The 12,315-nt window shown below is 41.8% G+C and overlaps 1 protein-coding gene across 1 annotated transcript in view; it reads right to left on the reverse strand.

Annotated features, from left to right (window-relative positions):
- EPB41L5 (erythrocyte membrane protein band 4.1 like 5) overlaps positions 1 to 12,315 on the reverse strand; it is a gene marked incomplete in the record, with an annotated part of 2,576,260 nt that overhangs the window by 1,055,504 nt on the left and 1,508,441 nt on the right. The window contains 1 exon segment of the mRNA XM_044060661.1: positions 9,196 to 9,308. Within this exon segment, the coding sequence (XP_043916596.1) occupies positions 9,196 to 9,308 (113 nt within the window).

Here is a 12,315-nt window from a genome sequence, read left to right on the forward strand (position 1 = left end):
CTAAACAGGTGACATAGTAAGAATGGAAGTCAGTGTGGTACTTGCTTTCCACAGGCAAAACAACTCTTAACTTTTTCTGACATCGGTTAGAGCAAGAAAAAAGGATCCCCAACGGGATACTTAGCTTTAGAAGACTTCAACTTCAATTCAGAAACGAAAACTCAGGTAGCGGCTGACCAGCACTCGTGCGAACTGCTTCTGCTTCGGGCTCCCCAGCAAGAAAGACTGATGTAATGGCATCGGCTGCCTGATTTTACACCACTGACAACCTAACGTCAGTCCTAGAGCGACAGCAACCCTACTCAGAAATACTAAGCCTCTGGTATTCGGGCCAACTGAGGGCTAACCCTGGCAGGATAACCCAAGTGTGATGACTGCAACAGTGAAACACGAAGAACATCCACAGATGCAGTGACCTCAGTCAAAACCCATACTGTGTTGAATCAAGCCCTTTCTTAGTCAGACTTCTGGCCATCACAAGCTACAAAAACCTGGGTCACTAACAGCAGAGGCAAAAGTTTAACCAGCTTTTCTGCCTTGGTCTTCGCTGAAAAAAAGGGGTTTCAAACTAAGTTCGACTTTCCAGGTAAAACAAAAGCAAATAAATACACATTGCTGGGCCAGCAAAAGAAGGCTTCGTAAATGCTATGCCAGTTCTTGTTAATTTTCTTATCTGCATTTTGGACAATTAAGGTTAGCTGTTAAAATGCTCAGTCCCAAAAATGGCAACCTGCTCATGACCACCTACATGTAGTAGTTTCATAAAAAAAAGTATGTTAAAGACCTCTCAATAAGGTGAGATGTGTGAAGCTGTTTGGGGCATAAACCTTCCAAAAACATTCCGAATGTTAATTACAGGACACTGGAAGCCAAAAGTATAAGCCAAAGAAAGCAATCAAAGCAAATCACACTGAAAAGCAAAGTAAAGGCCGATCACCCACCACCACGGGAAAGAACCCACTGCATGTCAACCGACCAGTGTAACTTCACAAGAGAGCTGAAAGATCTTAAATACTGAATAATGTCACAGAAAAAAAAATGAAAAAGCCACCTGATTATTGATTCTGATTAACAGCTGAAAAACATACAGCAAATTAAACAGCAGCATGGATTAGCAGCAGAAATACATCCAAGTATATAACACACATTTAGACAAAATCTGCATCATTGCATAAGCTATGCCAAAAGTTGTGCAATCATCATGTATAATGATTTAAAAAATGATCAGCCTGTGTACTATCCATATTTGTGCCGCTCCACTACTATTGTTTCTTTAAATAAAATTATACTAACAGCCGAAATGACAAATTACATTGTTCACCAGGGAATATTCTTCTTTTATGACAGAAAAATTACAGGATTTCCATTTTCTACTCAGGATATATTTTAAGTTTTTTTTATTTTTTTGAAGCAAAGGAACTCCTAGTCTAGTTTTAATTTAATCAAAAGGAGAATAACTCTTCTCTTCTAAAACCTACTGAAAGCATTAATGCGATGCCAGCTGTAAACCAAAGTACTCAACAATTAAATTGGTGCTTACTTTGAGAAAAGGAAACGGAGACTAACAGTTGCTATAATGTCAAAGAATACAGTCGGTTGGATGCCAATACAGTGGCATCAACCAAAGGCACTTCTGCAGCAAGAAACAAGCCTTTTGCTTTAAACTAACTTCTCATGGGTTACAGCTTTAAAAAAAAATCATACAATCCCACCTGCTGTTAAGCTTCTTCTACTCTTGTTAGCATTCAGAACGTTTCATTTTTTTCCATATCTATAAACAGTGCATTGCCTTTATTTAAAATACAATTTCCTTATTAAATTATTAGAGTATATTGTTTAGATCCAACTCCAAGCCTGATATCTAAATTCATTCCAAGCATAATGAACAAAGTACAGTGGTGTACACTTACTATAAATGTAGATGTTCAAGTGTATTCACTATTGCAGTCATCACATTTGGGTCATCTGCTTGCAGTAGCCCTCAGTCGTCCTGATTATCAAAGTCTTGGGTCCTGCGTCGGTTGCGGTCTCATCTTTCATGACGTCAGGTAGTCAGGGGTATAAAGCATGCAGCCAATGCCATTACATCAGTTTTTCTTGTCCCAGATGTCAGGTGCCCACATAATGGGAAGCAATTATATACAAGGTTACACCTCCAACAAAAAAGCAAATACACCAGAAAGCTTTCAGCATAGTAAACAAGAATAGAGATATAGTCAATAGAAGTCAGGGGGCTGGAGGGAGGGTAACCAGGACTGCAACAGTGAATACACTCGAACATCTACATTTATGGTAAGTGCACACAACTGTACTATGTTCTTCGTGTTTCACTGTTGCAGTCATCATGTTTGGGTAGATTCCCAAAGCTAAGGATGGGAGGAGGTAATTAGCATTAGGACCAGCTATAAGGCCCTGCAAGACTACAATGGCAAAGCCAGCTCTGGATTTAGAAAAAATTAGCAAGTGGTAATGCTCGGTGAAGGTATGTACAGAACTCCAGGTAGCAGCTTCTAGGATGTCCCTGGTAGGGACACCTCGGAGAAAAGGCTGTAGAGGTAGATGCAGCCCTGGTTGAATGTGATCTTATCCCCTGTGGGGTAGGTTTTCCATGGTGCTTATAGCAGAAATGAATGCAATGGCCTATCCACGTAGAAATGGTTTGCTTTGAAATGGCCTTCCCCTCTGCCCCTGCAGCAAATGCAACCAGCAGCTGTTCAGATTTCCTGAGAGGTTTAGTCCTGTCCAAGTAAAATCCAAGTTGTCTGTGTATTCATTCCCCTTTGTTCTGTGGATTAGAAAAGAAGGTTGGCAAATGAATGGACTGATTAAGGACCACACTGGATACCACCCTGGGCATGAAGGAGGGATTGGTTCTGAGGGATACCCTGTCCGCATGAAAGATGATGAAAGGCTCCACTGCCATGAGGGCCTGTAAATCAGACATGCTTCTTGCTGAAGTGATGGCTAGAAGGAAGGCTGTTTTCCAAGAAAGAAATTTCAACTCTGCATTTGCAGCTGGCTCAAAGGGAGGTAGAGTGAGCTTTTCCAATACAGAGTTAAGGTCCCAGGCTGGGGTAGGCGCTCTCCTGGGTGGTCATACGTTTTTGGCCCCTCTGAGGAATTGCTTCAGCAGTGGATGAGAAGAGGGGTGGTTCTGTATTGTAATGAGCTGAAATGGCTGAGGCATGAATTTTGATAGAGGAAAAGGAAAGGCCCTTGTGAAACATCGCAGTTAAGTACTGAAGAATCTGAGGTAAATTGGGTGCTGCTGTGCCCATCCCCTGAGTTTGGCTCCAGGAACAGAATCTTTTCCATTTTTCAGCATAGCATTTTCTAGTACTAGGCCTCCTTGCCTCCAGAATGACATCACTTGCTTACTGAGAGATGGTAACGGAGAAATCAGGTAATTAGCCAGGCTGCCAGGTTCAGGGTTTGAAGCTGTGGGTGCAGAATCTGGCCCTCCTGCTGGGACAGCAGGGCAGGGGTCTGAGGCAGGTGCCATGGTGCCAGCCGTGACACACTGCGCAAGAGGGGGTACCAGCATTGGCCTGGCCAGTCTGGTGCAATCAGTAATGTCCTTGGTTTGTCCTGTTTGATCTTTAGTAGCACCTTGGACAGGAGAGGCAGAGGGGGAAAGGCATAAACTAATAGGTTTTTGCAGGTGAAGGTCAGGGCATCCACTTTCCAAGCTTGTTTGTGGGGAGTCCTTGTGCAGAATTTGTCCAATTGGTAGTTCTGGGGGGAGGCAAACAGATCTATCTCTGGGCTCCCCCATTTGTTTCTCAACATGTAGAATATCTTTGGTTCCAGTTTCCACTCATGTGGGTCCATGAGATTTCTGCTTAGGTCATCTGCCAGTGTGTTTAGCTTTCCTGGCAGGAATTGAGCCTGTAGGTGCACTTGGTAGCTCAAGGCTGTGCTCCACACAGCCATGGGTAGTCTGGAGAGAGGGTATAAGTGGGTTCCCCCCTGCTTATGTACCACATAACAGTGGTGTTACCGGTCTTTACCAATAATTGTCCTGGAAGAATGTGGTCATTGAAGGCTGTCAGAGCATTCTGTACAGCTAACATTTCTTTTTGATCGATATGCAGTTGCATTTGACTTGGGTTCCATTTGCCCTGAATGCACTGCCCTGCCAAGTGAGCCCCCATGCATAGACTGATGCGTCTGTTAGGGTTTGGGCAGCAGGGGGTAGAGTGAATGGCAGTCCCTTGTTTTGGTGGCAGGCCTCTGCCCACCAAAGGAACTTTATCTGTAGACAAGGTATGATAGGAATCATTGATTCCAGATCCTGAGAATGTTGACACCATAGGCTTTTTAGATACCATTGTAGTTTCCTCATATGCAGTCTTGCATATGGAATTAGAAGAATGCAGGAGGCCATAAACCCCAGAGCTTGCAGTATTTTCCTTGCAGATAGCTGGGTCTTTGTGGCCAGTAGTTTGAAGTAGGCTTTCAAATGAATTTGTTTCTCTGGCATGAGGTAGGCCATCTGGGAATTTGTATTCAAGCTTGCTCCCAGGAATACAATGTGATGACAGAGTACAAGATGTGATTTATTTCCATTTATGGTGTACCCCAGAGAAGTTAGCAATTTCTTTACAAATGCCAGATGATTTAATAGTATGTCCTGGCTTTCTGCCTGAATTAGACAATTGTCCAGGTATGGGTATATTTGAATATTTCTTTGCCTGCAAAATGCAATGACTGGAGCTAGGCACTTTGTGAATACCCTGGACGCAGTAGATAAGCCAAAGGGCAGTGCAGAGAACTGATGGTGCATGTAGCCTGCTCTGAAGCGAAGGTATCTTCTGCAAGATTCCCTTATTGGAATGTGCAGGTAAACTTCCTTTAAATCCAGTGTTGCCAACTAGGCACCTTTGCCTAGCATGGGAAGCAGCTGATGAAGAGTTAGCATTTTGAATTTTGGGATTACCCAAAATGTGTTTAGGATAGACAGGTCCTGGATAGGATGCCAGGAATTGTCTTTTCTGGGTACCAGGAAAAGTCCTGAGCAGAAACCTTGCCCCCATTCTTCTTCTGGGACAGGTTGAATAACCCTGATGCTTAAAAGAGAGAGAACTTGCTTTTGAGCCACTACCCACTGATTTGGGGGTAGGTCTGGCCAACTGTTTGGGGTTGGTAAGGAGTGGAAGTGGAATTTGTATCCTTGGGAAACTATATTTAAAATCCATTTGTCCTGGGTAATGAGTTCCCAATTTTTTGCAAGCAGGACAATCTTTCCCCCTAAAGGAGCAGTCAGTTGAGCAGGCCTTGGAAGGTTTAAAGTTAAGTCATTGAGACAGTTTACCATAGGGGGGAGTTTTACTACTCCCTGCTTTGGAAGTGAGAGCCCCTCACAGCTTAGGCCTGTGAGTATCTGGGGACTGAAGCCTGGGTGTTCTGCTGGTTCTCGGTTTGGACTAAGAAGGCCTGGAAGAGGCAGGAAAGGACCAATTCTTAAAGGGCCAATGTCTACTAAATCTGGGAGGCTGTACTTGCTGGAAATCTTTAACAGTTTGCACAGATTTAGCTTTTTCCTCCTTTTTAAGTACTACTACTGCTTTGTTGCCAAACAGGCGGTCTTGGTTTAAGGGAGCATCCAGTAATTTAGCATTAACATGATCTGGCAAAGATTGCTCCTTAAGCCAAGCATGCCTTCTAAGTACAGACCCAGTGACAGCAGCCCTGCAAGATGCCTCTAATGAATCAAAACCACATTGCAAAGTATATTTTCCAACTTGCTCAGCAGAATGCAATAAATCCTGTAATTCTTTATTTTCAGCACAGTCAAGAATCAACATCATTTTCTGTTTAAGCAAACCAATAATATGCTGCTGATACTTTAACATATGAAACTGGCAGTTTAAAGCCCTAATGGACAAAGTTGCAGAGGTGTATACCTTCTTAACCCATCTATCCAGCGCCCTGGAATCTCTATCACAGGAGGTAGGATTTTTGGCAGTAGTAGCCTTAATACCTTTGGGTCCCTGTGAAATGGTCTCAGGATCCGCAGTAGGATTTTTAAAGAGGAACTTACGAGAGCCAGGTACCCTGTAATACCTATCAGGTTTTCTGGGAGCAGGAGGTAAAGTGTCAGGGGCCAGGCTAGATTCCGAGAAGGCATCATCTACAATGTCCAGTACAGGAGGGATAGCTAAAGGCCTGTGTTGAGGCAGGAGTAAAAATTCCCCAAGCCTCTTTTTGGAGTAAGAGTAATCCTGGCTTTCCCAGTGGAAATGCTCTCTAAGAGTATGCAAGGTTTCACCAAAAGCGAAATCCTCTGGGGGGGGCAGAGGGAATGGAGTCCTCTGCATCAGAATCCTCATACATAGATAAGGGCAAATCCTGGTCATCAGAGAAAAAACTGAAATTTCAGAATCCTGATCAGAAGGATCAGTAGGAAAATCAGTCCTAGGTCTCAGAGGGGAAAGGGTGGCTTCCCCTGAGTAATAAGGTCTTCAGCCATTCTTATCATTTGTTTTTTAGGCATAGGGGCCTGACCATGCCGTCTGGGCGTCGGTTTTCTAGGCATGGATCGAGTTTTAGGCCTTGAAGAAGAAGATGGCGTCGGTTTAATATGCAAGTCAGTAGGCCTAAATACACCTTCAGAAGCCTGTGCCTGCACAGCGGCTCCAGACCCATCCAAGGTTGAGACATCCGCAGGTTCTACAGTCGAAGAAGCATAGCATCTTAACTGGGTCTCAGTAGAGGCCTGTGAATCTGAAGTAGCGGGTATCAGGGGCTGCGAAAGTGCCTCACTGAGTACCGACAAACTGGCGACTAGCTTAGGAGAAGCATTGTCAGCAGCATTGGACCTATGCTGTCTGTTTCTGTCTTTATCTTTGTGTTTTTCAGAATGTCAGTAGTCGGGTGGCTTACCGAAGTCATTTCTGGATAATTGAACAGAGTACCAAAATATTTGGATGCGTAAATGAACAGACGACGAATAGTGCGAGGTTTGAATAGGGCACAAAACGGACACCGAGGTACGTCATGGTCTGGGCCTAAGCAAGAAATGCAGTACAAATTAAAATCTTTATGAAGTATTTGCTTTCCACAAGAAATACAATTGTTAACTTTTACTGACATTGGATTAGAGCAAGAAAAAGGATTCCCAATGGCGTACTTAGCTTGGTTGAAGACTTCAGATCTGAAACTTGAAAACGAAAATTTCAGGAGGCGGCTGACCGGCACTTGCAAACTGCTTCTTTTTCAGGCACCGCATGGCAAGAAAGACTGATGTAATGGTGTCGGCTGCATGTTTTATACCCCTGACTACCTGACGTCATGGAAGATGAGACAGCAACCGATGCAGGACCCAAGACTTTGATAATCAGTCCGACTGAGGGCTACTGCAAGCAGATAACCCAAATGTGATGACTGCAACAGTGAAACACGAAGAACATCTTTAGTTCTTAAGATTCCTAAAAGTCCAATATATTTCTTATGTCAGATTGGCTCTTCCCAAATATTATGGGGGCCCTAAAATTTCCACACGTGTGTGTGTGTCTTTTATTTAGTTGACAAAATAAAACTATTTGGCAAAACAAAGCACTTTTCTAATGAAAATTCCAGGTCACCAACATAGTTTTAACTCTGGTTTAAATGTTGTAGATACTGATATAATTCATATATTTTAGTGCTGTAACAACTTCCCTTATATGGGGTCACTTCAACAGTAAGTTTGTGTCTATGTTTAAGATGACTTTATGATAATCTCAGCTCTTTCTGGGAATCCTGGATGCTGTTCTAGATTCTAGACTCAGAAATCTGTTCCACAATTTGCATATTCTTCCTTATTGAAATTTTATATTTTTACTATCTGGACCTCTTTTTTACACCATAAATAATAATTTTCAAGTACTGTTCAGCCATTTTGAAATCTTTTAAGCTCAGCATTAAGAGTTTTGGGGGAAAAAACTATTTTAGAAATACGTTTTTACTCATAAAAAATATTTTATATACATATTCCTTTTTTATGATTTCTTTTCTGGAAAGCATTTTATAATTAATTTCTTTATGACTATGCACTTCCTCTGTATAGTGGTGCAGCTTAAAATGTTTTCAATTAAAATGCAACTGTTAAAAAGAAAACAAAATAACTACAACTCACCAATTTTTATATCAAGAGGATAGCCTCAGGGCCTTATCTGCCAGGGATTGATAGAATATAAACAAGAAGAAAGGGTTTGAAGAGTGTTAAGTGAAAGATGAGCTCTGGTAGAGTTACTAGTTGAGACAAGAACAGGAACGGTTATTAAAAATGAAATAATCGTTACTGCATATAAAATACTGCATGACAGATAAGAATCAATCAGGGGAGGTTAGAAAACATTGAGAAATGACAATTGATAATAAATGTATAAAGGAACAATGGGAAAGACACATGTATGGTTGCGAAATATGTAAAAGAAAAATCTTCAAGGTTTAGAATTTTGTTTGGAAGTGTCTGCTTAGGTACTTTCATACCCCAAGCAGACTTCAGAGAATTTTTTCTCAAATACATTGCAAATGATAGAAGCATGACTGAATTGAAAGGTAATTAGGACCATATTTTACTTCTGTCAGAAATGATGGGGAAGCAAATCGTAATTAAGGAATTATTTACTTGGAGCTGAGACGAGATCTGAATTGCCTAGACATTTTAAGGCATTCAAGATGAATGCTAACAGCTGCCAAAACTTACTAGAAAATGGAAATCAAAATCTAAACCAATTACTACTGAATTACTGAATATTGTAAAGGAGATTAAAGAACTGGTGGTGGGATTTTTGAAAAGAGAAGGACCAAATTACACTGGAATTTGTGGGACCAATACATGCAGAATAATAAGAGTAAGGTTTAAGGGAATGAATTGACTGAAGAATTCACACGATTCTGAAGTGAATGGTATTTATTAAAAACAAGACATATAAGTATACTGCATGAAAATTGTTGCTATGTTTTTTTTATTCCATTAAGGTGTGTGCCCAAGTTAATACCTAAAACTTGATTTAATAAAGGTGTTTTACAAAAATGACAGCTTCTGAACTAGCAAGAAGGCAGCACTGACTTTTCAGCCTTAGAATAGACATTCACAAATATGGACAGTTCACTCAATGGAAATAAATCTGCTGAGAACATTGCTTGCTAAAGAACCATATTAATTTAATTCTGATGTATTTGTTGTAGTTAAGCATTGGCTCTTACCTTTTCTTTTCTGAATGAGCAGCACCAGGACTCCTACTAAGGTCTTCGATTTCCACAGGAATGGGAACTGGAGGTACAGTGGTAACTGGTATATTTGGCCTTGGGCTCCAGGTCTTATGGTGGAGAGACAGAATAAATGCATAAAATATACAGTTCAGGAAAGATTAAAAAGATCCATGCAGTAGTACAAAAATCTTCTATTTAAACAGTTAGGAAAGAAATGCTTCAGCAAGGAAAAGTTAAATATCAATGAAAGACACGAATGCTGCTTTTATTAAAAAAGTATGCAAGATTTAAACTGAAAGACAACAGTTTTATTTACTTACGCTCTTCTTTTCTATAATTTATTTAATAGACGATGCTAGTCAGGGAAATATATTTACAAATGCATTCTGAAGGAAACACTAAAAAGGTCTTTACCAAACTGCATACAGGTTGGATAAAGTGATTAAGATAATAAGCTTGAACATGCTGCATTTACATATACATAGGTATGACTTACAATGTCTACTTGTACAGTGTAAGAAAAATATGTTGGACATTTACTCAAACTGAAAAAAGAACTTATGTTCTTAGCATAACGTTCTGTGTTGTTGATCTTCATTCATTACTGATGGGTGTTGGTTCCGTCCTCGGAACCGAGTCGGCCATATACAAAACTTCGCGCCAGCCAAAAAACTCTTGAGCTAAGCTTACCCATAGCGCCTCTCTACCCGTTACCTCAGATCGAGTTTGCCCGTAAGAAAGAAAGTGGAGGCTTTTTCTGTGCAAATTCCCTAATACAGGATTAAAACCATATCCAAAACTTCAGGAGCCTTTTAGAGGGGGAAGGAGGGTGGGAGGTAATGAATGAATGATCAACAACACAGATGGAACGTTATAGTAAGAACATAACTTCTTTATCTGATGTTGTTAACCTTGATTCATTCCTTACTAACAGGATAGAGTCCCTAGCTACTTTATGTCTTGGGAGGCCCTATGGAAGGATGTTCCTGAGTAGCACTGAACCAATGGATGCTCTCTCCCTGGAGACCAAATCCAATTTGGAATGAGTGATAAAGGTATGAGGGGTAGCCCATGTTGCAGCTGCCCAGATATCATCCATAGAAGCCCTTCAATGGATGGCAACAGAAGTTGCCACTGATCTGGCTGAATGTGCTTTGACCTTACCCAGTAGAGGAGTTTTGTTATGTTGGTAGGTGAAGCATATGCAATTTCTTAACCACTCAGTTAGAAACATATTTACCCAAATTTGGTCCGGAGTAGGATATAAATAACTGGTCATATTTCCATAGCGATTTAGTTCGGTCTAGACAGAATCGTAGTTGCCTATGTACACCCAATAAATGAAGGCAGTATTCTCCTTTATTTGAGAAGTTTGGAAAGAAAACCAGTAGGTCAATTGTCTGTAATAGCCAAGTTCGAAATAACTTTGGCAGGAAAGAAGGATTAGTCTTGAGTGATACTCTGTCCTTATGAAAGACCATGTAAGGACATTTTATGCACAAGGCTTGGAGTTCAGGCATTCATCTTGCTGAGGTGATGGCCACCAAGAATAGGGACTTCCAGGATAAAAATTTTATATCACAAGTGGCAGCACGTTTGAAAGGAAGTCGAGTCAAGAACTGTAGAACTAATGTCAAAATCCAAGGTTCGATTGGTTCTTTGATGGGTGGTCTGATGTGAAAGACCCCTTTCAAAAAGGTTTTACAAAGATGGTGGGAAATTGAGGACGAATCTTGGAATCCATTGTGGAAATTTGATATGGCAGCCAAGTGTACTCGAATAGTGGCTGCTGATGCCCCCAAATGAAGAAGGTTTGACAAGTAATCCAGTACAGCAGTTACTGGAGCAGAGCAGGGGTCTAAATTCTTTCTGCCGAAACCAAATCAGAAATCTCTGCCACTTGTTAAGATATATTTTCCTGGTGGGTGGTTTGTGTGAAGCCAGAAGGATGTTACATACAGAGGAGGAAAGGTTATTTTGCCTGGCAATCACAGGAACTGGAGAAACCAAGTTGTCGGCTCGAGACTCTATATGTTTGGATGCATCAATCCCTGCGGGTGTGACAGCAATTCCACAGTTGGATCCAGAATCCATGGTTGATATACTAGGTGAGGCCAAAGAAAGGGAAACCAAACTTGTCGGGGCCAATAAGGTGCAATGAAGATTACTTTGCTTCTCAACCGAATGGCCTTCTTTATAAAGTGTGGGATCAGAGGCGGGGGGGGGGGCATAAAAAAGTCCCGTGGGCCAATCGTGTATCAGAGCATCCCTCGGGGACTCCACCTGCAGGGGGATTAGGGCAAAGAAACTGCTGCATTTGTGGTTTGTTGGAGAGGCAAATAGATCGCAGCAAGGCTGACCCCAGTGGTTGAAAATCTTCACCGCTATGGTTGGTTTAAGGGACCACTCATGAGGCAGGAGGATGCATCTGCTCAGTTTGTCCGCAATCACATTGGAATCCCCAGGAATATGCGTGCCTATGAGAAAGAGGTTGGAAGCTATCACCCATTGCCAAATTCTCATGACCTGTCGACACAACGGGTAGGACTTGGTTCCCCCTTATTTGTTGATATACTAGACCACTGATGTCGGACTGGATAGCAATTGTCCCTGAAAGAAAGGCAGAGTGGAATGCCTGCAACGCTAGAAGCACTGCCCTCGTCATGGAAGAAGGGACAGCAACCGACGCAGGACCCAAGACTTTGTTAATCAGGCCGACTGAGGGCAACCTGCCAGCAGATTACCCAAAAGTAATGACTGCAACAGTGAAACACGAAGAACATCACTGATATGCAGATTGTCCTTCACTGGCGACCAAGTACCTTGGACAGTCTGTCCCTGGAAGTGCTCTCCCACCCAGTCAGGGAAGCGTCCGTGGTCACTATGGCCTTGCGATGGGGGGGGGGGGAGAAAGGACTCCATAAAGCTTCATCTTGCTTCACCCACCAAAGTAAATCTTGTTTACATTTATTCGTTATGCAGATTTGGAGGGACAACAGATGAATTGAAGGAGACCACTGTGCTAGTAGCATCCACTGTAGTAATCTCATGTGCAATTTTGCCACTGGAACTATTGTTATTGATGCTGTCATTGATCAGAGTAGTTGGAGGACT

Source organism: Protopterus annectens, chromosome 2.part0 (assembly GCF_019279795.1).
Source record: "Protopterus annectens isolate FY-2018-M chromosome 2.part0, PAN1.0, whole genome shotgun sequence".
In the NCBI taxonomy this organism is placed as follows: domain Eukaryota; kingdom Metazoa; phylum Chordata; order Ceratodontiformes; family Protopteridae; genus Protopterus; species Protopterus annectens.